General features: G+C 39.6%; 1 protein-coding gene across 4 annotated transcripts; it reads right to left on the bottom strand.

The window, feature by feature from the left end:
- Positions 1–851: 851 nt before the first annotated feature.
- LOC131984510 (E3 ubiquitin-protein ligase RNF19A-like) lies at positions 852–26,563 on the bottom strand. Of its 4 annotated transcripts, none has more exons than XM_059349348.1 (10): positions 26,391–26,563; positions 13,863–14,716; positions 9,065–9,273; positions 8,472–8,616; positions 8,184–8,346; positions 7,457–7,571; positions 7,027–7,185; positions 5,868–6,087; positions 5,485–5,628; positions 852–4,816 (listed from the first exon to the last, which is right to left on the bottom strand). In XM_059349348.1, the coding sequence occupies exons 2-10, from the start codon at positions 14,468–14,470 to the stop codon at positions 4,006–4,008; spliced, it is 2,574 nt and encodes an 857-aa protein (XP_059205331.1). In that variant the 5' UTR covers positions 14,471–14,716; positions 26,391–26,563; the 3' UTR covers positions 852–4,005. The 4 variants fall into 4 exon arrangements, with proteins under 4 accessions (XP_059205331.1, XP_059205332.1, XP_059205333.1 ...); XM_059349349.1 differs by lacking the exon at positions 26,391–26,563 and adding an exon at positions 23,460–23,595; XM_059349350.1 differs by lacking the exon at positions 26,391–26,563 and adding an exon at positions 22,979–23,183.
- Between the last annotated feature and the right edge of the window lie 72 nt (positions 26,564–26,635).

The following is a 26,635-nucleotide window of genomic DNA, read 5'->3' as shown; positions in this document are numbered from 1 at the left end:
TGTTGAAGATAAAATGACTGTTTAGCTCTCACGATGTGTGGCGCCATTTTGCTGTGACGTCTTCCACATATTTCCGACCTACTCGGGCTGCTTGGATCCTACCCGAATTTCCGAGTCGGAATCCCGAGTTCAAGGGCCGTTCTATTGCACTTTTCCGACTCGGAGGTCGGATCTTTCCGAGTGCAATCGAACGCAGCATAATTAACCAAAATAAGTGGTAACACCTGTGTGGGTGTGCAGGATTCTTTTGAATCTCCCATTTTTGTTTTTTAAAAACTCCTGTAACACACAAAAACAATGTAAATCTTTGTATAGCACAATGTGCCACAACTTTTATTTCATTCATGTGTTGACATATTCATGTATTAATACACTTTTCCCCCCTTTTCTTGTATGAATAACTGCATAAAAATCTCAACTTAAATGAAAACACTTGATCTGAGGCTTGAAGTGTTGCTTCATGTAATGTAAGAGCATGTACTGTATGTAAATAGTTTGGATTCAAATGTAAATAATAAACTGCTTTATGGATGCTTCATGAGCCTTTTGTTTCTGCAACTTCGCAACCTTGATTTAAAGGACTAATTTTCTTTTAATTTGGTTCCCTAAAAGGAAATTCGGCACAGTTCAAACTTAGTAAATGTGGAAACTTGTGCAGAAAAAAATTAAAATTATAGAATTTTATGAAAATCATTTACACTAACTGAAAAAGGCTTGATTTATTTTGTAAACTCATTTTTTGGAACAAAAACACAAACAAAATTGGTAAAAAATAAACAACTTTTCTACTTAACTACTTGCTCCAAAGTCACATATTCAACAATAATTTCACAAAATACACAAACAACAAGCTTGATTGAGAAGTTTATTGTTGAAGGATATGCATTTACATGCACATTATAAAGCAAATCATTCGGGAATATATACTTTTTCCAAATAGCATGAGCTTCTTTTGACCAAGTTAGAAAATAGACCTGGCGCTCGTCTTCAAATAATAATATAAAACTCACAGGAACTTAACAGGCATTTTTAACAGAAGGAACATTAACAGGGTGGGAACATCCTGCAGCTGGAGGCGTTTGAGGTGCACCAAAACTCTTCTGATGACCGACTCGTTTCTCCCACACAGCTCCTGCTGAGCCCGGCGGGTTGACATCACAGCAAAGTAATCTGTGGTCTGAAAACTTGCAGCAGCTGCTGAACCCAACGTCTGATTCTCAAAATGCCGATTGCTTTGGATAAACAGGGTTTTTATTGCCAACAGGAGCCACCTAACGACACAAGTGAACTGACTTTGGCTACTTTAGGGAAACATTTTCAAAATATTATTCCTAAAAATGACCCAAAATAAATATTTTGGTCTTGAGATTTTAAAACTACCGCCTCAAAATCCAGTTACATGTGGCGACCTGAGTCTTTGGTGGGATAAACATGCTAGTTTGAAAGCTAGCATTAGCACTGATGGGACGGGGGAGCATTTAGTATCATGCATTTCAAGCATTTTATGAGGCAAATATAACTCATTCTCTCATGATTTTTATGTTTATCATTTGAAGACATACAGAATGAGGAAATAAAAGGAAAATAAAAATACTATACAAAGATTTTTTTCCCCCAAAAAGGCACAGTGGGTCCAAAAATATAAAATTATTTGCATTAATCATTTGCAAGGATTTAAGAACTTAAAACACATTGTAGTTAAAATACACCCAAAGCTCTGAATCAAAAATTATATTTTGATTTGGATATTACTGAGGGAGGATCAAAGTAACCATATTACCATCATACATTCACTACTGAATATTACATCACTGACAGATGTGCTTAAATATACGAGAAGTTTCCCATTGCACCTTTGACTATATCAGAGTTTTGCTATAAAGTCGATGTGACCTCTTGACTGGACACGTTTGTGTTGAATAATTATTTTAAAGCTTAATTTCTTTATTGCAAATATGTTGCTTTGTTGAGTGACTGAACAGTAACACAACCCCTACAACGGTGTAAGAAATGCTACAGTTTCATATTTAAACTTAAAATGTCCTTTCTTTAAAGGAATAGTTAACATTTTTTTTGAAGTAGGGTGGCATACAGTCATGGAAAAAATGATAAGACCACCTTTGTTTTCTCTAATTTCTTGTTCATTTTAATGCCTGGTACAACTAAAGATACATTTTCTTGGACAAAATTCTAACAACAAAAATAGTGCATAAGAGTTTAATTTAAGAGCTGATATCTAGCCATTTTCCATGATTTTCTGTGGACAATGTCTAGATATCAGTTCTTAAATTAAACTCTTATGAGCAATTTTTGTTGTTATTATTCTATTTGTCCAAACAAATGTACCTTTAGTTGTACCAGGCATTAAAATTAACAAGAAATTGAAGAAAACAGTGGTCTAATAATTTTTTCCATGACTGTATGTCAGTGTATTATCTTGAGCCCCGTTTCAGTTTACGCGGGGGGAAATTAAGCAGTTACTGATTCTCTATTCAAAGGCACCAGACTCCTTTGACAAAAACAGTGATTTTTACCTCCCATAACACAGGAGTCACTGGTCTACTGCTGCCTCAACTGGTTAGTTTGTTTTGGTTATTTGTGCGACTTTGGAGAATACAACTAACTCTATTAAACACTGAAACACATAATAACACAAACAAACTAAACAATCAAGGCAGCAGCTCCTGTGTTCTGCGAGGTGTTTGGTGGCTTTGAAGAGAGCATCGATAACGGCCTCAGCTCCCCCCACATAAACTAAAACTGACTGTTTATGTGGCTGAAACACATTTTGCTGCAGCCCCGGCCCAAAGCAGTATATTGCTTAGCTTCTGTGCTGGTAGTTCTGCCTGCTTCTCCAAACTGGGAGCGTTTTGATCGCCACCTGCTGTAGTAATACACTGACTATGGCTAAGTACGTCCACCCCAACAACCCCACTTCAAAAGTCCAAATGATCCTTTTAATATACCCCTCAATATTCAATATTGCAGTGAAGACTTGGTTACATTTGCACAGTGCAACCAAACAAACTATTATTTTACCAGTGCAGACAGAGGCATCATGACGGCAACTGTCTTATATCAACAATATATTTTTTTTGTTTTTTTAAAAAGGACTACGTTTTGACTCGTCGTCAACACAATTCCCACCCAACTACACAATAAAGTTTGGACCCAACACGGGGCTTCAACATTAACACCAACTTTCCCAAAATGGAAAATAAAAATAAGCAAAGACAAAGCACGAAAAAACATAAACAGGAGTCACATTTTAAACAAAAAGCAACAATAGTAATTTCCCTATAGACGATTATGGAAAAATAAAATCTGCTACTGTACGGACTGGTCCCTCTCAGGTTCAACAATCCTTTAGCTGTGGTGTTACTCATGCCGTTTTAACAAGTCACAGAATAAACTGGTGGCACAGTGGTGGACCACAGTGATGACGCATCCATCCCTGATTCGTGCAAACCAGATTTGTGCAGATGTCACGAGGGAGGATAAGTTCAGGCTTTAAAATAGCAGCTCAACTTACTATTGTAAAGAATATCAGACATTATAATTGCTCATATCCAACTTTATCATTTCTGCTCTGAGAAAAACGGTAAATCTGCCTCAGGCTTGGATTCAGAACATCATTCAGGGGTCAGACTCTGCATGTCACCCTGAAAACCTACTTTACAACCTGTCCACATACATTCCACTCCACCTACTGAGGGCCTTGCTGCTCCAGCTCGCCTCCGGTTTACCTGCCTGTCCCGTCACTAAAAAACAGATCTCTCCAATCTGGTTTGACTTCACTGTGCTCCTCTATTCATAAATCTCTCTCCAACTTCGACCCTGTCTGTGACTGTATAGACAGACATTCACATAATTCCTGCCTGCCAGGTAAAAATATAATTAGACTTAAACTCCACCATCAGCTTCCCAAGATGCACATGGGGCTTCACCTAAGAGTAAAATCAGGTGGTAAGGCTGAGCCAACACCGGAAGATCAGGAGACTTCCTTTAGATATCTGTTTGTATACAGCGTTTCCTTGTTGGGCTTACAGGCTGTGCGGCAGTGTTTTTGGTGCTCTCTTGTATTCTCTCGTCCTTCTCCTCTGGCTCCGTGTCCGCGACGGCGACGGTGCCGCCGCTCTCCTCACTGATGTACAAAAACGTGCTGCTTCCCTCTTTTGGTGAGGCAGGTGGCGATGATGTCAGCAGGCGATGGGCGAAGGCTGCGTGGCTACTCTGAGATGGAAAGTGCTCGAGGCGGTCGTTCTCCACCTCGGGCATAGGTGTGATGGTGACGTCGTTGAAGGTGATGGCGGGATGATGAAGGTTGGGGTCCGTTGGGGCGGAGCAGGGCGGGTGAGCCGGTCTTGAGGTTTCAGGGTCTGAGCAGCTGAGCTCCGATGAGAAGTGGCTACAGTGCGAGTCGGCCACTGAGGGCAGGCTGCCGCTCAGGGACGGCGAATCGAACTCGGAGGAGTTGGTGCTGCGCTGCTCCAGGAGCTGAGCATCCATATCTCCTCGTGTCTCGTTTATTTTTGGGTCTCCTTTGCTGCTGCTGCTGCTGCTCCCTCTTTTCCAAAGCTTTCCTCTGCTCTTCTTGCCCCCTGAAGTGGAGGGTTCCTTTGACCACGAGGGGCAGCAGTGGTTGTCGTGCTGCGTGCAGCAGGTGGAGGGGCATGAGCACGTACCACCGGTTGCACCTTTAAGGCCGGCCGTGCTGCTGCTGCAGCTGGCCTCATCCAGGCTGCTGCTGGCGCTGCAGTGCCTCACCTTCTCCTGTTTGGACTCCACATCTGCCTGAACTTCCAGACTATTGTCTCTGCAAAATAGAATCAATCAAAATTAGCCAAAGAAAAACAATTTCACTAGACAGGCTTCCATTCTATCAAATGCATCAGTTCACATGTTGCTTTTTTTAACTGCAAGTCTATTTTTGTGGGGTTTAGTGAAGCATAATTTGCATAGAGAGCTAATTAAAATGAACTCACAAATATCTTGCTGTATATGTGTTCTATACTTATTAACCACATCTACAATGATCAATGCTCCCAGTCTGTTTGTATTCCTTTTTCACTGCAGGCAGATTCGCCTCACAGGCTACGGTTGGGGCGGAAATAAAAATCAATCAATCATTACATACAACCATCATTGATTTATTTCCATGACCGGTGTGGCTAGCTAAGTCTCACTTGATTAGATGAACTCTTGTAAATGACCCTAAGTGTAGGATGAGTCATCAAACATTTGAAAAGGTTTCACTTTATTTTACAGGAAAGTTATATTATTTTATTTTAAAAAACACTCCAAAGCAGATTTTCTGACACAGGATTAAAACTGGAAACTTCAAATTTTTATTTCACTTGGTCTTTAAGAACACATCAGTGCAGTAAATACTGATAAAAACACACAGTGACTTTCCTTCAAACAATTTGACCACAGGGCTTCTTGCAAAAGGAAATGTGCTGATGCAACAAGTAGACTACTGACCTTTCCAGAGGCATATAGGCATTGAGGATCGATCCTGCCATGGCTTTTGTGCTCGCGTTGTCGCTGATTGTCCCGAGACTGACAGTAGCTGACTCCCCGCTCAGACTGCAACGCTCCTTCTGGACGTCAGCCTGAACTTCCATCCTGGAGATAACAATGGAAACAAAAAATAAAGTAATTTACGTCTCCATGAGTCCATTTTTGAATATTAATCCCACAATAGTCTAAATGCTATGATTAAAAATGCACCAAATGATCTATATTGGTACAATTTGTCTTGATGAAAATCGTGGCCATTTTATGCTTCATTCAGTAACAATTCCTTAGCTATAATTGTCTCAAAGAACATTTACAGCTTTGCAGAGACCATCCAGGTCTATTACCTGTTGTAGCAGCTGCCAGAGAGGCTGCCGGTGATGCTGGTCCCAGCCAGGGCCGTTGTGCTGGCGTTGTCGCTCATGTTGTCCCGCTGGGTGGAGCTCATGCCACAGCGCTCCATGTGGCTCCCGCTCACACTGAGGCTCAGGCCCGTCAGGCCACCGACACTCGCTCCATCTCCGAGGCTCGGATTGTTGAGCCGAGTCTCTGCCACCGAGGTTGTGTCTGAGGAGACAAGGATCAGAAAGGGTCATTTTGTTAATTTTGAGAGGTTTTGACAGACAAAGAGTCATTTATTTATTTCTTTGGCTTGGAGAAATTAAAAAAATAGAAAGAAATAGGTTAAAAGAAGGCAGGAAACAGATTGACCCGTAAAGAAGAATTGGGGCAGGTGACCCCACATAACAAGCAAACAAAAGTGAAATTGAGGCCAGGGTGCAAAAGTTCATTCTCCTGAAGTTATATCAATGATTTTACTGACTTTTATCAGCTTTAGATTCCTGAAACAACAGACTGATGAACTCTTAGGTGTGAATAAGTGTCATCATGTCTCACACCTTATGTTCCTGGAAAGGTCAAAGTCCCCACTGTCATTTGGACTCATAATTATCATTCACAGTGTTGACAGAGGCTGTGAGAAATACAATCCGTCTCCATAAACACCTCCTGGGAAAGCAAGACGAGCTCGACCTCACGCAGCCGTCAGTTTTGACAGCGACAAACACACGATGACAGGAAAAACGTCTGAAGCTGCGCCAGTCATTTCACACCATGGCACACCTCAAACAACCATCAACTGTGCTGGCACTTCACAGGTTATGAATAATCCATATGTACACACAAAGCCTCTGACAGATGCAGGTGTACTTCTGCAAACCAAACAGAGTTGCAGGAAAACAAACGTGCCAGTACACACAGCTGCCACAACTCTTTGTGTTGTGGTTGCTAAAAAGCTGCTGGTATTTTCCAAATATTCAGGTGCAGAGACTGACGTAAATCAGATGATTGTGCTGATAATAAAGACACATGGAGACACGGGAGAGTAAGTGTTTATCATATATTTAAGCCAAATGTGGTCATTAAGACGAGAATAACTTGTAAATAAACTTACAATAATATGTACAATGCACACAGAAACTTGGTGATACGGATAAGTATGCTCACCTGTGGCTGCTGCTCCACTGCCTATGTTGTCATTTTCGTCGTCAAACTCAATCCGCACCCCTTTGCCGTTGCCAGCGGACACTCCACAGCCGCCGCTCCGGCACAGTGAGATCGGGACAACTCCGTAGACGTACGCCAGCATGATGGGGACGCCGATGCCTGCACAACACAATGCAAACACACACTTTAACAGTGGAAGTTTCATTGGGGTTCATTGGTAAAGTGTAGCAAACACTGTAAATAAAGTTCCCAGCATATATCCACCTTTTCAAATAGTTCAAAGCAGAAAGACAGGAACAACTAAAGTTTCCAAAACAAGAGGATGCTTCTACACGGGTTTATACCACAGACTCTGTAAGAAAATTCTTTTAAATAATTGAATTGTTGTCAAGAAACAGGTTGTGAAGGAGAGAAAACTCCTCTTTCTTACCGACAGTGACTGCTGCAACTACAGGCGACACGATCACAGACAGCGTCACACCTCCAGCGATTACCAAGTTCCTCTTGTGTTTAGAGATGTCTTTGCCCTCGTAGCGATTATGGATCTGGAGGAGGGAAAATCATTGTTAAATACCTTCAAATTAATCACATTATTGGCAAGCATGACTTAAGCAGAATTACCTGGAAAGACACCACAGAAAATGTTTGTAAAAAACCCAAACAAAACCCTCAAACTGACATGTTTCCAAATAAAGAACTGGACGTTTTACTCATGCTTAAAAAGGTAAATACAGAGTGATGTATTTATATTATACACATGTACAGTCATGGAAAAATTATATTATATTATTATTAGACCACCCTTGATTTCTACAGTTTGTTCATTTTAATGCCTGGTACAGCTAAAGGTACATTTTCCATGGTTTCCTGGATAATAAACAAAATAATTATCAAGAAAACCGTGAAAAATGGCTAGATATCAGCTCTTGAAATAAACTCTCATGCTCTATTTTTGTCATTCTATTTGTCCAAACAAATGTACCTTTAGTTGTACCAGGCATTAAAATGAACAAGAAATTGAAGAAAAATGGTAGTCTAATAATTTTTCCCATGACTGTACATGTGACCTTCTTTACTTTCCATTTTTCTGAATCAGCTGCTGGTTCTGACCATTAATGCTCCATACAGCTTCTCAGCTGTCTGGTGTCAGCTCTCACCTTTCTGCCCACATACACTGGGATGCCAATGATCATTGCAGGGATGGCGATGCCGGCTATGAGGGCGATTCCCACGGGCGCGCCCACCAACGTGCCGAGCTGCCAGAGGATCTTCTTCTTTCTGCTCCAGGGCTTCTTCCCCCAGAAGGTGCAGCCTGATGGACTGAGAGGATTAGAAGGAGAGAAGAAAGGGGTTGAGATGGACTGGCCATGTGAACCGTAACTATGAAACACAACTGTAGTAACTACTCCTTGCAGATGTGTAGTTTTTTTCCATTACGTTTGTACCTTAAATAGTGCAGGTCAGAGATCTCCTTCATGCAGAGCCAGCAAAACTCGCAGCCGCAGACAGCACAGGTCATGTGGTTACAGCTTCCATCATTCATCTTGATGATGTACGCAGCACAACGAGGGCACGGCTTGATGTCATCACCTAGCGGGAGAGAAGCATTTCACGTACAGTGTTTCTGGTGAACATTTATAGTGTTTATAGTATACTGTGGCTAAAAAGGTCATGGGTTTGAGTTAGCATTTGAGTTAGGGCTGGGCAGTTATTAAAGCTCTATTTCTAATGACAATTTTGGCTCCCAATGAATATGAACACAAGATAATTGAGATTAAAAAAATGATTGTATCATATTTTATACTATACTTTGTTATTTATTTATCTTTTTTTTTTAATTTCCCACTTGACTTATACTTAAAGTTCAAGACAGTCCACAGTTAAGAGGACATTTAATTTTTTTTTTAAATAACCTCAACAAAAAAATGGTGTTTCCAAAGTCAGTGAGTAAAGGTGATAAGTACTAATGATCCCAATATTTACCAAAATTATTGGGTTACTTATGATTTTTGAAAGCAGGTGTTTATTTGTATGTTACCTGCAGCTCCGCTCTCTTGGCTGTAGCTGAGGGAGGAGGACCTGAAACTTCTTAGCCGGAGAGTTTGGGCTCTTTGTTGCCGCGCGGTGTCACATGTCTGGTTGGGATGCCAAAGCTGTTTGCAGTGGTAGCAGAACTCTGTCCCACAGCCCTCACGCCCACAGGTGATCTTTGGGCAGCTGGCACAGCCAAACGCAATGACTGCGTAACTGAGAGGGAGAAAACAAAATCAGCCATAATGGTGGTTAGTATTTGGATGTAGTATTTTAGCCTAACACTAGAGGTCAGCAGGGCTGAAAAAAAAAAAAAAAAAAAGAAGTGTAGGGGTCTGTAGGAGTAGAAAACTAGAGTGTAAAACTGAGGAGCAATTTCTAGTTTATTTAAAAAGAAAAATCCAGTAAACGTTCACAGTATGAAGTGCTGTTATTTACATCTTCAGGGATCCATCACCTGAATATGTTTGTTACATTACCCAAACACAACCAGCTGACTGTCCACAATGAGCTCTGTTACACTAAATCAGTACTGCATGACCGCATGTCTCCATAGTATCCCTCATCAATGATAACAGTGAGAGCCATTAATGAAAATCAAACTGCAGAGGCAAAGTCCAACAACTGTTGTTATAAACATGCAAATCTAATACAACTTCCAAATAAAAAAATGTTACAGCAGTTAATTTATAATCTAACACACTCTATTATCTGTGAAAATAATAAAAACGACTTGTAGCAACTGTTTCCTCTTGTTTGGTGCCTCGCAAACCTCCTTGTGTCCCTCTGGTATGGATAGGATGAGAAATTCATATTTATTTTGTTTAAAAGGAACACCTTACTGTAGAAAGGAGTGCAGACCACCAGGCCTATTAATAAACTAAGTATATGTATGAGAACCTCAGCCCAACCATGAGACTGCTGCAGCCATTCAACTTCCCATAGCACGGTAATCATGGGAACATTAGAAACACATGATGAGGAAAAACAAACATGCTGGATGACGTATGAACAGGACTGTACTGGATATCACTGTGTGCATGAACGTCCGTGTTTTTTTAGTGCTGCAGTTTTCATGAAACCTCCAGTGGATAAGCTTAAAAACTGTGAACTGAACATACACCCTAATATCTTTATTTGTAATAATTAGTCTGTGAAACAAAGCCTGCAGCAAGACAGAGTTGCTTATTCAATTCAGCATAATTTCCCTGAAAAGTATGAAAGCAAAGGAAGAAGATAATTGGGGCATCAGCTGATTTACACACCACTGCTGTAGGTTACACAGCTGTTTTCTCAGCCTAAAATGAGATAAGTATATAAACTAATATACATGCCAACATCAGCTGATTGACAAAGAGGCAACAGTGTCAAAGGTTGTCAAAGTGATAGTATTGGAAAATAACTTTTGAAGCAGACTTTGAGAAAAGACATTTATATAATGACTAAATTATTGACACATTTTTGATGGTGGAGTTGTCAAGAGTTTGTCAATTTACCGGCCTATATTATGATGATGGATTGAGTGTTTTAAGTTGTACATTTTCTGCTTTTCCTCTTGAATAGGTGTAAATTGGATATTTTTGGGCTTTAGCCTGACAAAATATTTGGAGAAATCATCCTTGGTACTAATGGTTATTATGGTGAGCTTTTTTTTTCTCCTTCCTTTCTAATTTTTTTTATAGATCAAAAGATTAACTGATGCCCCTTGCAGCCCTGCTTTAGAGACAAACAAAAATGCACTGGGATCCAAAATCATTGAGGTTCTCTGGACAATAGGCTATCTGGCTTACAGTAAAGCACGGAGAAGTGATTTATTTAAAGCTTTGCTTTGAATGATTTAAGTTAAATACTCGTACTGGTTTCAACCTCACAGGATTTTCATTTGGTGAAAACTTAAGAAAAAGATAAAAGTTAAAAATAAGAGTAAGAGTTGAGTCTGATCCCAGATACTGTAGAATTTAAATATTTCATAGTGCTTCTCAGTGCTAGGGTGTCAAAAGAAGGAAACAAATGCAAGGGTAACTGACATCATGGCATCATTTTACGATGCCCTTTTTAATGTTTCCCAAGAAATTAACACACTTTGCAGTCCAGCATCAGGGAGTAGTGTGTGTGTGGGCACCATATACCTACAGAGCATTCAGTCTAGACAGCTTCCAGACAGTCTCCACTCACACCTCAGTGAGGCAAACTCATGGCAAATGGTGTGGAAGTCGTAAAATGGATGGGAAAACTTCCACATGGACCTTTTGGTTTAAAAACGTAAACAAAACTAAATGTGATACTTTGCTAATCCTTTTAGACCTATATTCTTTTCAAACTGTACAACGGTGATATATCTAATGTTCAAACTGATGATGAGAACATGAGCTTGTTTTTGTAAATCTGAATTTCACAATATAACTAAGTACTGTACTTAACTAAAACTTTTGAGGTAAACATATATACATATATATATATATATATATATATATAGCGGGGCTAAGTTCTCTTACTTTTGATAATTTAAGTACATTTTGATGCTGATACTTTTGCTATTTTTACTGAAAAAAGTTTTGAATGCAGGACTTTAACTTGTAGCGGAGTAATTCTGCAGTGTGGTATTAGTAATTTTACTTAAGTAAGGGCACTGAATATTTTTCCATCACTGCTGAATTTTGAATCACCAAATTTGATGCATTCTGTTTTTATTTAATGTTTTACCCAACTTTAATGGAATCGGGTTGTATGTGCTTTGAACTATGTACAACACCACTGTAAAGTCAAGACAGACCTGCATAAACAATTAATCTCTCCAAGTCAAAGGTTTGTTCAAAGGATTCTTGACAACTGAGCTGACTGTAGTTCCATAACTTGTGTACGCAATTATGCAACAATTAGGACCACAGCATTAACCGGCGGAAAGTGTGACAGTGAGCCGGAGCTAAGCAGAGACTGATTCGATGACGAAAGCAAGAAGAGCTGAAACAAGCTCATGAAAGAGCCATTATTCTAACAGACAGGGTCAGCAGTGTTGATGCAACAAAAGAGAGAGAGATTACTGAGCCATTACTGAATTCAGCAATCACTCAAAACTAAACTAATGACGATAACTGAATGCAGGCAATGTGTGTTAGTAACTGCTCCAAAACTTGATTAAGCATTACATGAATAGTTTCATGAAAACAATCCTGCCAGCGTTTTGCAGCAACATAACACATCAATAAGAAATGCTGCAAATGCAGATGAGCAGTTTCGGTTATGCTGTGTTTGTGTGTGGTTGTCAGGGTCTACAGCTGCAGTAAACAGCAGGTAAAGGAGGGTACCCAGTGCGTACACACAGATCGTAACATTAGCCTCAGCTCAGGCCCCTGTGAGCAAACTGTTGAATCCCGACCAGCTCCAAACATACAAGACCCTGACCTGACCCTCACCTACACTGTCACCTCCTCGTGAAAAGAGAAACCAAAACAACAACCTCTCCCTCAGAGAATCAACAGAGATTCAATAACATCTTTGTTGAGCTGAAGGAGTGCACAGATCTGACTTCAATCTTACAATTTACGTCACTAAATACTCATATTCAATAGCTGGGAGTTTGGTGGTTTACTTTGGTCACTTAAAACTGTTTAGTTTTTACTTTATGCTCTTCATTGTTTGCTTCACTTTTTTAAATTCTGTGTTGTACTACTCTGGCCCTGCAGTTTCTTTATTTTATCTAAATTTATTGTTTATTCTGTGCAACTGTAAAGCACTTATGTCACTTTGTTTATAAAGTGCTTTACAGTAAATCAAATATAGAGGAATGATGATGACAATGATGATTATTGTTATTATTATTGAAAATGACCAAATCACTAGCAGCTTTATGTGTTCGTTGGGGTTAACTTGTTTGTCTGTTTGACCGACTGTCAGCAGGACTACGAAAAAACTACTGGCTTGATTTTCAGAAAACTTGGTGGAACATTATATCATGGACCAAGGAAGAACCCATTAAATAAATATTTGGATGGATGCATTAATTAATTTTCCCGTGTGTTAACACTGTGAAAGGACATTTGTGTTGCATTGATGTGGTGTCGAAATAATCTGATTAGTTTCCCAATCATGTTTCAAGTCTCACCTGATCAGTTTCCTTTGCACTTTGTGTCATGCAAAAACTGGAAAGAGATATCAACACATCCTCTGTGCAATAAAATACAACACATCTTTGGAGTGCCAGCTCAGGAAAAAGGACGATTCGAGGAACACATGAATGCACCATTTGACTTGGCGAGATCGGCACTCCGAGTGCCCTTCTAGTACATTATGTGGTTAGAAAAACGTCAGGTGCGGTCTGATAAGAATAGGTATCTTCATCACTCGCTGCTCACGTCATTTTTTTGCTGAATCATTAGGCTGACAGAGTAAATACGTCTATCACAGCTACGAGTTATTTATAACTTGGGCATCAATGCAGAAGCTGTGGTGAACTTCAAAAGGCCGGATTACAGCCTTGAAGTTTCCTAATGTCGCTGCTTACTCTGTTATTTTGGGACTCGTGTATTTGTTCCATCAGAAGGACGAAACCTCAAGCACATCTCAGGGGACCGAAATAGAGATTTTAAATTATTTAACTAAAGCTGTAGTCTTTGTGGAAATAATAATTGATACCCCCTGATTTTTTCAAAATGACTAAAAAGCACTTTTTTAAAAATCATGGTGCTTTTTTTTTTTTTTAAACAAAGACTTTCACGTCTATTCAGCAAAGTGAGTCATATTTTATGTACAGAGCAGGTTGTCATAATATGTTATTCTGTCTGTATTCCCTCAGCTCTTGTTCTTACCCACAGTCCGGGGCCGGGCACCAGCGGCAGTCAGGTTCAGCCACCAGCCACCTCCTCAGCATGAACTCCTCGTACTTCTCCATGAGGGCTCGGTCCCCCAGGATAATCTGGATGTCGTGGGGATTGAAGCGCTCGGAGCACTCGGGACAGCAGATGTTGACTCGAGACTCTGAGATCTCGATGCGCAGATACTGTCGCAGGCAGTCTGCACAGGAGCGGTGGTGGCAGGTCATGATGTCGGGGAAGCGATCGCGTGCATGGCGCAGTAGGCACAGAGGGCATTCCAGCAGCTCTGAAGAAGAACCTGACAGTGATGAAGTTGATGCTACAGCCAGTGCAGAGTGGGCAGAGGTTTTATCATTGACAGTCTCTGGCTGGACGCTTTCCGTGCTGACAACGCCGTCCACTCCAGTTCCAGCCTGCAGAGGCCTCGACTTGCGCTTGGGGTCGCGGTCGGGCCGGCGCCGACGACTGAAGAGCGAGTGGAGGGACAGGCGTCGCTTCTTGGGGGTCTTTCTAACTGAAGGCAGGCTAACAGAGGAGGCAGCAGATTGAAGGTCTCGCTCTGACCCGGTGCTGCCATGATGCTGCTGGTGCAGGCTGCTCATCACGCCAGAAGGGGCGCCGCTGGTGGTGCGACCAGAAATCACCACATCGGGAGAAGAGATGAAGGAATGGGAGTGGGAGGAAGATGGAGAGAGGGACAGGGTGATCAGGGGGAGGGGGTTAGGCCGCTGTTAGCTAGGACATAGTGGCTGGAAGCTGCTTTAGGAGGTGTGGAAGTCTACGGTGTGGTCTGTCCCCGGCTTGAATCACAATGATGAAATGTAGATGTTCAGATGTAGGACACCAACCTGGCAGAGAAAAAAAAAAAAAGAAAAATCAGGTACAGAGCCAAAGCTGAATGCATTAACTATTAATGTTCTGCGGCAAAACAGAAGAATTTGGAGGAATCAGGATGCAAAACAACCAATAAACTGGAGACACCACATTAAAATCTAAAAAAAGACAGCTATCACTAAGGTGTTTCACTGGCTTGTATGTTAAGGAAAGACCACCTCTTTGAAAATCAAGTTTTCTGGCAGGCTTCAGTCATTTTTTTCAGGAGTAAATGTGTTTGTGCATGTGAGAAAGCTTACATAAAGTGTCTGCAGGCATTCCCTGGAGTGTGTATTAGAAAAACAAGACAAAATCCTGTGTTTTTCCACCACAGATCTTAGATGTGGCCACAGCTGTGTCAGTGTCCCTCTAGAGCAGCCACACCTTGCCTCAAGTGCTTCCACATGCTCTTATTTTACACAATATGAACAACTAAAGCAAAACTCATCATATTTGAGAGCAGCCTTCAAGTGCACTTGTAGTGGACGTGAAGGATCGCTGTTTGAAGGTGATGCTAAACAGAAGCAAACAAGTACAAGCAGTTAAAATAGTAGTGACCTTCAAGTAATTAGAAACAAACTTCATGCTGAAATAAACCAACACCATTTGTGGGTGTGGTGCCATGTGGGCTTTCATAGAGTTGATGGATAAACATCTCTGCCTTGGACTCATTCCTAAAAGAGACAGACTAATGGAAGGAGCAGAATGAAATAAGTGCTTATGTCTCACTACTGGTCAATAAGTATTTCATCTACTGGGTGTTACTATTAAAATAACTACTTGCCCATTTCATAGTAACACCCATATTCCAGATATTAAAACACATAAAATATGTTGGAAAAATTATGTTTTTCAAAATGACCTATATTAATACAGGCCAGTCCAAAATCCACTTTAAAACCAGTAACAATGGCTAAATTATTTGGTGTGTGTATTCCCAGCTAAAGTGAAGAAATAGTATTTAGTTTATGTCCTCAAATTTGTCCAACTCATCTCCCATTTGGAAAACAACAACACTGCAGACAAACAACTGACATCAGCAAGAGGTGCTGCAGCTCGGGGCTAAACCATGTTATTAAAAAAACACTTGCTTCTCCTTGGAGTTTACAGTTTAATCAGAGAAAACCACACAATGTACCCTGTTGTTGTTTTTTAGTGCATTTCAATACAGTGTTTCTGCATTTCAAACAAACACATTTTGTGCCCTGGTTAAGAGATTATATCCATCTTAACTTGAACTTCTCACTAGGTTTAAGCCACAGGAATTTTGTACTAGGGCCGTTCCCAAATCTGGGTTTTCACAGTCGACTTTGTGTTGGACTATGGGTGGATGACCTGGTAAAAGAAATAACATTGCAATCTAGTGAACCGCAATCACGTACCACAATCAACACTGTGATCTCTTTTTAAAATGCCTTGCAGACCATAGCCAGACTTGAAATAGTCGATGAATTCTTCCATTTTCACAATATTGCATTAAAGATTACTACACAAGTTTCAAAACTGTTTGTTATACTAGCTACCCACCTTCGCTCGATAAGCAACCTTATCATTCTGGAGAATCATGTCTCAAAGTGTTTGGGGGAAAAAACGTATATCTATTGGTTTGTTCATGCATCGTGGATCTACTAGTCAATGAGGTTATGTGAAGTTTGAAAACAAAAGTAAGAGGTAATTAAACACTATGATTTGCCTGAAAAGAAGATTGTGGACTGTGGAATGAGACTGCACACTATAAGTTGGACTGACAAACCTGCAAACATGAGAAATACTGTATATTGTTCGCTCTCCTACCTGGTTTTAGGGGACTGTGTGATACTCTGTTCTCATTTTTCTTGACATGTCCTCAAAACTATTGACACAGATTTGTCTTTCATAATAAAAACGCAAGAGTAAATGGGCAAAACAGAGGGCAAAGAATGAAATCCCTTCTGTATGCTCTAAACTTGTGTTTGAGTGTGTGTTTGTCATTAGAGACTAATTTCAGGAAAATTCTAGTGGGAGCCAAAAGGTGACTAATTAACAAGCCTGCTGCAAATCTCAACTGGGAGAGCAATCCTGCAGAGCACAAACGCTCACTCTCATAACCTACAAACCTTTGTCTGACTGGCTGCGGTTTATCTTCCCTCATGACATGCAGGCAGCAGTTAAGTTTTACTACGGCTACTTTAGTGTTTTAATCTTTTAGCTGCACAGCCAGAAGCCAGATTCAGTTAACATGTGCTTAGACTGCACATGTTTAGACTCTCCTTTTTCCCCTATATCAACCAAATATTATAAATTGAAATAATTCTGCATGAACAACTAGCACTGAAATGCATCTTTTGTGATCACCAACTCTAAAAACAGGTGTGAATGCACCACTAAAACTCACCAACTTTGACCAAACCTCCAACCCTCTAAATGTAAATCAAACTCCCACCTCCTTAAACGCACTTGATTATTATTCCACAAACAACTCAGATACAATTTCAAAGCTGAGGCATCAAATTGCTACTTCAGTCCGCTTCGTCGACTGAATATTTACAGATGTAAATGTGCATTTTTTCTGTTTAGCAGTGGAAAGTGGAAATCAGAATCTCATCAACACTTGTCACTCAATGTGCATTTAAGAGGCTCTGATGCTGGGAGTAAACTGCAAAACACGTCAACTGGTGCTTGACACATTTGAGATGCGATGTCTAAATATGACCTTCACCCTGCAAGGAAGCTCTACCAACTATCCCACCTTTCTGATCACCTCTGCTATACTAGAGCTCCCACAGTTTGCCAGGAGTAGAATATACCATATAGATATAAATATAGGATGAAAGATGTATGAGGCTTACTATCGTCAGCAACATTTCAAACATAAAATACCAGTTATCTCACCTAGCCGTCAGAAAACAATTATCTCCTCAAGCCTAAAGATGAGACAGCCCTGAACATTTGCAAACATTTATGTCACAAAGAATGAAATGGAGGGAATTGGAACAAATACAACAGAGAACAGGTCATTGACACAGGTCAACCATGTAATCATTAATCTGCCTACTAACAGAGACTATGTACTGCAAAGTTATACAGACTGTTGCTCTTCTTTGGTCTTTCAACCAGTGTGCCTAAAATTTGAGAAATTGTAATTGTAATGTAATTACAAGAGTACCATTAAATATGGCCACAATGGTCAGTGTAAACATCTAGTCCTTTTACCCCCTTTAAAAGGTCACATTCAGAATACTAACAGTGATATAACAACGATAAAAACACAACAAAGTAGCAGAGCCGCTCCTGATTCATGAGACAAGACTTCTGATGCATGGTTCACTCTGCAAGACTTTCAACATTGTCAGATAGTCATACTGTTCCCACTACACAATTTGCTGTCTTATAATCGATGGTCTTAAAGTCAGTCATTGTGGTCGTCACACAACATGACCGACTGGTCACACGGGGTCGCATACTACAAGCTCTTTCACCAGGAGGAATCCCTGATGAGTAGGTCTGGTCTTCATTCTACGTGTTATCATGGACACAGTAGTCATGCTGGTTGGTGTTGTCAATGCAGGCATGTTCACAAAAATGGTTGTTTCCACACTTGGTTTCAAGTTGTAGCCTTTTCCTTTGGGTGCGAAAACTTTGTTTCGAATTAGCATGATTTTTCCTAAAGTTGGGAATGAGAAATGGTTGCACAGGTGACCCCTCAACCAGTGTTTTCTGTTCTAAAGACTCCCAAATAAATCCAGATACTTAACCTCACACATAGTGATTGAGCTGCAATTTGTGAGCCCAGGCCAACATCAATTTGTCTCGGACCTGGGGCTTTTGGTCTAGGAGTTACAAAAACTTTGGTGAGTGGAAAAACTGGGCTAAGTCATGTAGTGTAAACTATGCATTAGATTAGGTAAGCAGAAGAAACTCCTAACAGACTGCATAGACATTGAAATCGTTGTAGCACTCCGTGTGTGTAGATGAAAGCCACTACAATATCCTCATTCATTAATTGTTAGGCATTTTGCTGTATGAAAATAGTACGTTTCCTCCTTTTCTCAAAAGATTATGGTATATTTCATAAAAGTATAACAAGAATATCTGATCTTATCTAAAATGCAGTACACTCAAAAAAATAAATGAAAAATAAAAACAGAGGTGACTACTATGCATAAGTTAATGTAATGCAATGTTATTTAAATGTTCAACTGTGAACTAGAGATGAGAAAGATGTATCTTTTTAAAAGTCTAAACCATAATCGCATGTCATTAAGCCATTAGCATTGCAGCCAAATTGTAAAGAATAATGCGTTTTAATTGCATGTTCTGAAAGTTTACGAGTGACATTTAAAACCCAAAAGCCTGCATATGACATCTGAAATTTTAAGCAGCACAAAAACACCAGTGGGTAAGGCGGCGTGAGATGATGTGAGGTGACGTGAGACGACACATCAGACGGTTTGTTAGTGCTACTTCCTTGAGGTGTGTCACGACTGCGACTGACTCAAAGAGAGACTGTGCTGTTTTTGGAGACACTGCATTGTAAAATAGGAGCTTCAAATTAGCCGGTAACATCTATAAACTTGCAAATTAAAATGCTCAGTTTAGTCAAGCAGACAGATCTTTTAATAGCAACTCCTGAAAACCTTTAGCAGGAAATTTCCAGAGCCATTCTTGAGTATCCTACCATTGAACTGTGTCATGAAGAAACAAAATGCTTTTCTAATGATAGGGCTTGTTAACAAATAGCTTAACCTAATAATAACTTCCACACAGGCCGAACTGGCTCTGGCTAAAGTGATGTCCTCACACTATAATTCCACATCATAACAAAGCTTGATGAGGTCTTGGGTCAACTAGCCAAGTCATGTGACCAAGAGGAAACTTTAACAAGACAGAGGAGCAATTTCAAGCAACCCACAAGTCAATGTGAAATTACACTCCCAAGGCGTAATTAAACTGGAAAAGCCTGCCTCTGCACTGCAAAGAGAGTGAGTGGGACTTTCCGTGTGACTGCGGTCTGTGTGTGCATTTGTGTTTGTGCACGCAAATGCATGTATTCAAGTTCTATGGCTCAAAGGCAATCACATGCAACCGCAGCTCACACACTGGGATGGTGTCCCAGTTCCTGAGAAAACCCCCGGGCACGAAGGCTACTGTGGCACAATAAATGGCTTCAACCTTTCCGTCAACTCTTAAAGGAAATTACCGAGTTTCCATCAGCTGCAGCTAGATCGTAATTAGCATTGTAGTGTGATTTAAATCGGCGGTTTTCTGCTGAGGAGACAGGAGACAGGTCAATGAGAGGTTACTGAAATTTTTTGGGAGTCACACTGTAATTTACAAATCGTGATGGAGGGCGAAAAAAAACAGCAACAAAATGTGTTGCTTGGGGCTGCAGTGGTAATGGTTTTAACAAGTATGGCCCTCCAGACCACGAAGCAATAACACGTTGGCTCTTGCATTGCAATAAACAAAATAAATCCAGGGTACCATTGCCTGTAATTTTGCAAAGAGACAATTAGGTGCATAACCAAATTGCAATGGAAAGTTTTATGTTACAGGTCCGTGACTGCACACCGTCACGTCAAAGTACTATAACTACCAACCAAAATTAACACATCACTCTCCCAAAGACTATATACAATATTCACTTTAACAATGTTCTTTTTTAAATATTCTTATTTCAAAATAAATACAAGAGCGATAGAGAATAGAAAATGAACAGTAAAAATGTCCCCTCTGCAGATGCAATTCCTTTTTTCAAACTATTAAATATATTACTAGACTAGACGTGAAAGTTTTTCCTTGATGACTCAGTGTTTCAGAAATATCTCAGCACACAGCAGTGAGATGAGTCATCCTAAGGAGTCTAATCAAGCTTTGACTTGCAAACAGATTGAATCAAAGATATATAGTTTAAAAGCTCTGCCACAGCCAGACAGGTGTTTGCAGGTAATCTGGCTGATTAGTCCTCTTCCCAGGACCCTGCAGGCGTCCAGACTGTCTTGATTGACATCTCCTGTTAGATGTATTATTGGTAGATGGATATCTGTGACCTAAACATTTCGCATCAAAGCTCACCTGAAAATTGGACTAATCAGCCAGAATACGTGTAAACACATGTGAGTACTCAGAGGCTTCAAAGAGTGTAAAATCTTGTAATTTTAAGTTATTACTAGATGTAAATTCAATGTAAAATGCTGTAGGTCAAAGCTTCATGCTGTTACATCTACAAGTCGGAAATGTTGAGTAATTTGGTTCTGCTGTTGCACGTTAAAAGGGGAAGCAACAATAAATTGGTTAAAACATGCATACTGATGCTGGATTCTATAGGCCAATATCAATATTTGAAAGTTACTAAAATATCATGATAGCTTGTAAAAGTCAAAGCAAATTATTTTACATTAACATACAAACTTGTTTGACTTTTATTTCTAGTGTGCTTCGATTGAACCCTGAACACTTTTAACAACTGTCACACCCTTCATGATTAACCTTTATCAACAACAAATTTGTTACATGCCTCTGGAATCCAGACAAAATCGCAGTACAGCCTTTTAGTTTGAAAAGAAGCCTTTTTCCAACTCTGGCATTTCCTGTGTGTTGAATTTCTAATCCACTGTTGGTATTTCTGACAAAGCTGTAGTTGATCTACTTCTTGGTTTACATGGTTGATTTAATATGGCGCATAAATGAGTTTGGGTGTTTTTCAGGTAATCGGGAGTGTGTTTAGATGGAATTCCTGCTTTGTTTCTCAATGCTGAAGTCTAAATATAGGGATAGATTATATAAACTTCCTGGGATTTTTTGGGTTTGGTAACCTATGCCTACCTTCAAAGAAATATCACGTAAAAGCTTTCAATACTGGAAACGAGAGTCTCAACGTGCTCTTTTGCTGTACATCACGTACACTAATTTCCGGTGACATTCCAGCCGGAGGACAGACTTCCTGATTATGACAATGCATTCAGTTATTACGGCTTGAGACAAAGCAACAGCCCAGAGACTGGATGACAAACTCCACGGAAAAGCTACTGTTTTTTCACACGACTTGTTTATATACACTGCTGATAGGAAATATTTCAGTTTTTTTGTCAATGCTGTCTACAGCACAAGACATCCCTTCTCTGGAGCAAATTCACACTGGAAAGAAGTTATTGTTAGACTGTCCAGCGTTCATCGGGTGCAGGCCAACTTTATGTCAGCTTGACATCGAAATAACCCTGTAGCTTAATAAATCTCTATTTAGCCTATTAACCACCAGCCAAAGTATAATAACAATGTGTGACGTTCAACAGAGAGTGGGAACAGGAGGCACTGAAGAAAATGCCCCCGAGGCAGCTTTCAGCACTATTTACTAAACAGTCTCATTTACAGCCAACAGGCATGGTACTTTTCCACTGTATCTGGTGCAGTATGATGAGGCAATAAAACTAAAGATGCAATAATTAGGCAGCAAAACTATAATTATAAAAAGGTTGACCATGTCAAAAAGCAATTTAAACATGTATTAATTTGCCATTTCTCTATTCAGCACCATGGAAACAGCAAATAAAGATGGCTTGTGTTTGCCCCAGCTACAGAAGAGAAAGATACCATTTGCCCACTGCATAGAGGGACATCTATGCTGCTCAGTGGGGTTCTGACAAGGAAGACAATAGAGAAGAGCCACATCATGGATGTATTCAATGAGTCTAAATGTTGCTGCTTATTCATTTCATGACAGCCTGATTTCTAAGCAACGCATTTTTTTCGACTTCTGTACTGTATGCACTTTCTACTCTCTGAGCCGCAGAAGCAAGCAGTAATGTAAATCAATTGGTGTATAAAATCTTTAAAATATGTATTATGTTATCAATTAAGACACATTTAAAGTGTATATATAGTTTTTAGCATGGTTTCCCCACATAATCTTGTGCATGTTTTAATCTGATAATTTTGGGGAAGTGCACTGACCATCCCCCCCTTTTTGATGAATGTGAAAACAATTCTGTAGATGTGACTCAGTATAGTAAAGGCCAGACATTTTATGGGACATAAATGTAACAAAAACACATTTTTGAGAGGAGGGGGTTCCTTTAAACCAAGACTTTCAAATAGTCATTTTTTTAAAGATATTTGTACATATCTATATTTACTTAAAATGTATTTCTATTTTATTTCAATCTTTACATATCTGTATTTACTTAAGACTTGTGTTTGTATTTTATATTGTTGTATATTTAGTATAGCACACTTCTTTTAACTTATTTTTATTTACATACCTATTTCTGCCAGGGGCTCTTTAAAAGTATTTCTGATCCGATGTTGGAGATGTTCAGGAAATTCCCAGATACTGGCCTTTCTCACCAGTCGCAGTCTACTTTTTGTCTTTACTGACACATTACTGTGTACTTTGGTGAATTACTGTAGGAATTGTCTGAAGCCATTGGTGAGACCAAGTGTCCTAATATATCCCATGTCCGTGTGCCTGCACATATCCGTCCATGCATATGTGCATGAGGCAAACAAAACAGGGACCCACTCGAAGAAAAAATGCTCCACAATCACTGCCAGCGGTCAAAAACTAATAATGTGTTTGACCTCTATTAGTGGTCAAAAAGAACATCTGCCAGCTGTAAGCCTACCAATCTGTACTCCTGCATGAACTGAAAGGGAGAGTGCTGGACTTGAGATGTATGTCATGACTTATTATGGTGAGGAAAATTATGCAAAATTGTTACAGGTTTTTCAGCTGTCACTCACCATAGTCTGTGGCTGACACCAAATTCAGTTTCACATAGGGACAGAATGGGTGATACTGGGTGAATCCACTCCATCAAACCCTTACATCAGGGCTGTCAACTGATCATGGCTGCAGGTTGTTGTTCCAACCAAGCTGGAGCACAGCTGATACAAATAATCAACTGAATGAGAGTTCAGGTGATATGAATGATTTGATTCAGGTGTGCTCCTGCTTGGTTGGAACAAGAAGCAGATGGTTAGTGTGATGAGTTAGACTGCCTTGGTTCTTTCTGTTCTATAATGAGGACCAACAGCTATTCACAATTGAGTGTTTAATCAAAGCCACGGATGCATTTAATTGACTCCTTTAAAACTATTTTGCTAGAAATTTTAATAAAATGTGAGATTTTGTTTGATCGCAGAAATAACTGTAAGGACTAACCCAGGGTATAAAACCTAAAATGCTTTAAGACACTAAATAAATTTTATTCTCACTGGTTACATGTGACAAAGCACAAAAAAGACCAAACAAAACTCGAAAATCCATCCATGCCAGTCAAAAAAGATGGAAACAGGTTCACTATCCGCCCCCGTTGCACAAATGTTTGCGTACTCATTCACCAAGCCAAAGGAAAAGTCAAGATATGCACCCGTGTTTGTACTGTAGATCGGACAGATTATTGCAAAAAAAAGCAAATGTTTGCTCTCAGTTCACAGCCCATGGGTCTCATGTGTCTCTGTCACAGGCTGCTGTCAGTCAGTGTCACAGTCACACCAATGATCACTGGAAAATACAAATATGGCTTAAAATTAAATGTTTAGGGCTGTCCTCAACTAAAAATGTCTGTCAACTAACACTCATATAATTTTGTCAACTATTCAATCAGAAAATCAGTAAAAATTTCAAAAGTACCACCTTAAATCTTGTGTGTGTACCAAAGATGTGTGCATAAGTTTCTTGGAAAAAGGCAATTCTGCATAAACGTTTAAAAATGGGGGTGGGGGTGCAAGACCTTGAGTCAAGAAGAGACAGCCTTCATCACAGGTTTAATCAAAGATAAAATGTGTGTTAGGTATAATGACATTTATGGGCCTTAGGACATAATCTTTGACTGAAATTATGAAATGTTGAAATTGCATCATTTCAAAATGCCCTATCTGTTATTAAAATTCAAAAACATTGACTTGGGATTGGTGGTAAGAAATGCCATCAACAGATAACTAAATCATGGCATGAGATACGTTTAAGGTAATGTGAAATTCAACAAACACAAGTGCCAAAATGTTCCTAAACTAAGAAGCACAAACAGTTTCCTTTAGTTTACATTCAGCAAGTCTGAGGCTGTAATTGAAGTAAAACTGTAACAGGCCATTAGGAGAGAAGCAAAGCACTATGACTCACTGACGGAAAGCTTCCAGTGAAGATGGCTTGGATTAATTTAGCAGGCATGCTATAAAAGTCACATTAAATAAGGAAAGGGCTGTGCACAGTAATTGCTATGTTATCTATTCCGTAAAACATTGTTGACTTTGCAATAAACACTGAAGGAGTATTTCCATTCACTGATGAATGGAAATATGATATCACTGGTGCATATATGGGACAAATCAAACTCAGACATAAACTCTACTTAAAATTTACATGACCACATACTTTAAGGATGCAAGACAATATAATTTAATGCCCCAAACAGTAGGGGTAGTAAGTCACAAGCTTCATCATGATGCAATATTATATCGACTATATGATCAGCAATATGATATATGCTGATATCACAGCAAGTCTACCAAAACAGGATTTTTGATTAAAACTTGGGGGGAGGATCAGTTACATTTTAATGGGATTATTTTTTGTTTATATTTGGTCAAATGTACTTTAAATTGAACAGCAGAGCACATATTAATTTAAAACAATTTAAACAGTGAAAATAATTGAGTGGCCTATTACCATTTTTGTTATTGTGACAAATGCGTCACATCAGGTTTTTGATTTTTAGGTTAAAAGCCCGATGTGACGTATACATCTCAGTGATATTTTTGCAACATTTTTTATATTAATTTGTTCAGGAAATATGGTCAAAACACGTTAAATGCAATACAGACATTGACAGAATAGAATTCTTAAATGTGTTCAAACTTAGCATAGTAAGCCTAGTAACAAAAAAAAAAAAAGCTTTTTGAAATTAGTTGCTTTTTCACATTTCTGTTTCCAGTCACACCCACATTTTGGAGAAGTCACTTCTTGTCACAGTCAAACAGTCTTGCTAAGGGACTAAATGAGTTAATTTGAAGCATAAAGCTGAATGTGAGAGACTATAGGACATTTAAAGTGTTTGTTACATGGGTGTCACCATGGGTTCTTATGGGTTAAGTCTTTGATCACTGCGTGCAAACAAATTAAGACACTGGAGATAACGTTACATCGCATACAAATAAACAACACCAAAACACGCAACGTTATGTTTTAATAGAAATGTTCCGTTTCACAAATGGTGTTAACATTAAATCACTCGCAAAAACGGCACCATATGTTCGATCCGTCGCTCGGCACAGGAAGGACCAAATTGTGTTTACACTTTCCACCTGGCTAACCAGCGTTAGCCTGCTTGCTAACGACATCAGATTTGGCTAACAGGAAAGCTAGTGCCTAACTTTAATCGCCCCAAAGAGTTGCTCACTAGCCGAGCTGTGATGTTTGCTAACTCGCTTCTGTGCCGTTAAATCGTCAATATGGTTTATATAACTTCACCCTAACGATCATTTAACTTTATCTGGTGCCAGCAGACGCTTTAGTAGAAGTTTGACGAGCAGAATTTAGGAGCTAACAAAGCTAAAAAGCTGCTAGCTGATCGTCAGCTTCGAAGAGGAGGAAGTTCAGATCTGATATTAACCAAACGTTAGCTAGTCCCGGCTCTAAAGATTAATCACACACACAAACACACACACACTCACCGTTAAATGTCCAGCTGGTCTTCCTTTACTTCACAACAGAAGTGTACACTTTAGTCTCCATCTCCCAGAGAGCTAGAGTTGAAAATGTGTTGCAGAAAACTTCGCAGGACAGCCAAGGTGCATTCCCCGAGAGAGTCTGACTTCTGTTGTCAAGTCAGGAAATAAATGGCTACAAATAATACTTATATTTCCGGTCTAAAGTTTCTGCTTTTCACAATAAAAGACCTACCCGGCTTAAGTTCACA

The sequence above is a fragment of the Centropristis striata genome, chromosome 14 (assembly GCF_030273125.1).
Source record: "Centropristis striata isolate RG_2023a ecotype Rhode Island chromosome 14, C.striata_1.0, whole genome shotgun sequence".
Taxonomy (NCBI): Eukaryota; Metazoa; Chordata; class Actinopteri; order Perciformes; family Serranidae; genus Centropristis; species Centropristis striata.
This window is presented reverse-complemented; position numbering and strand designations above follow the sequence as displayed.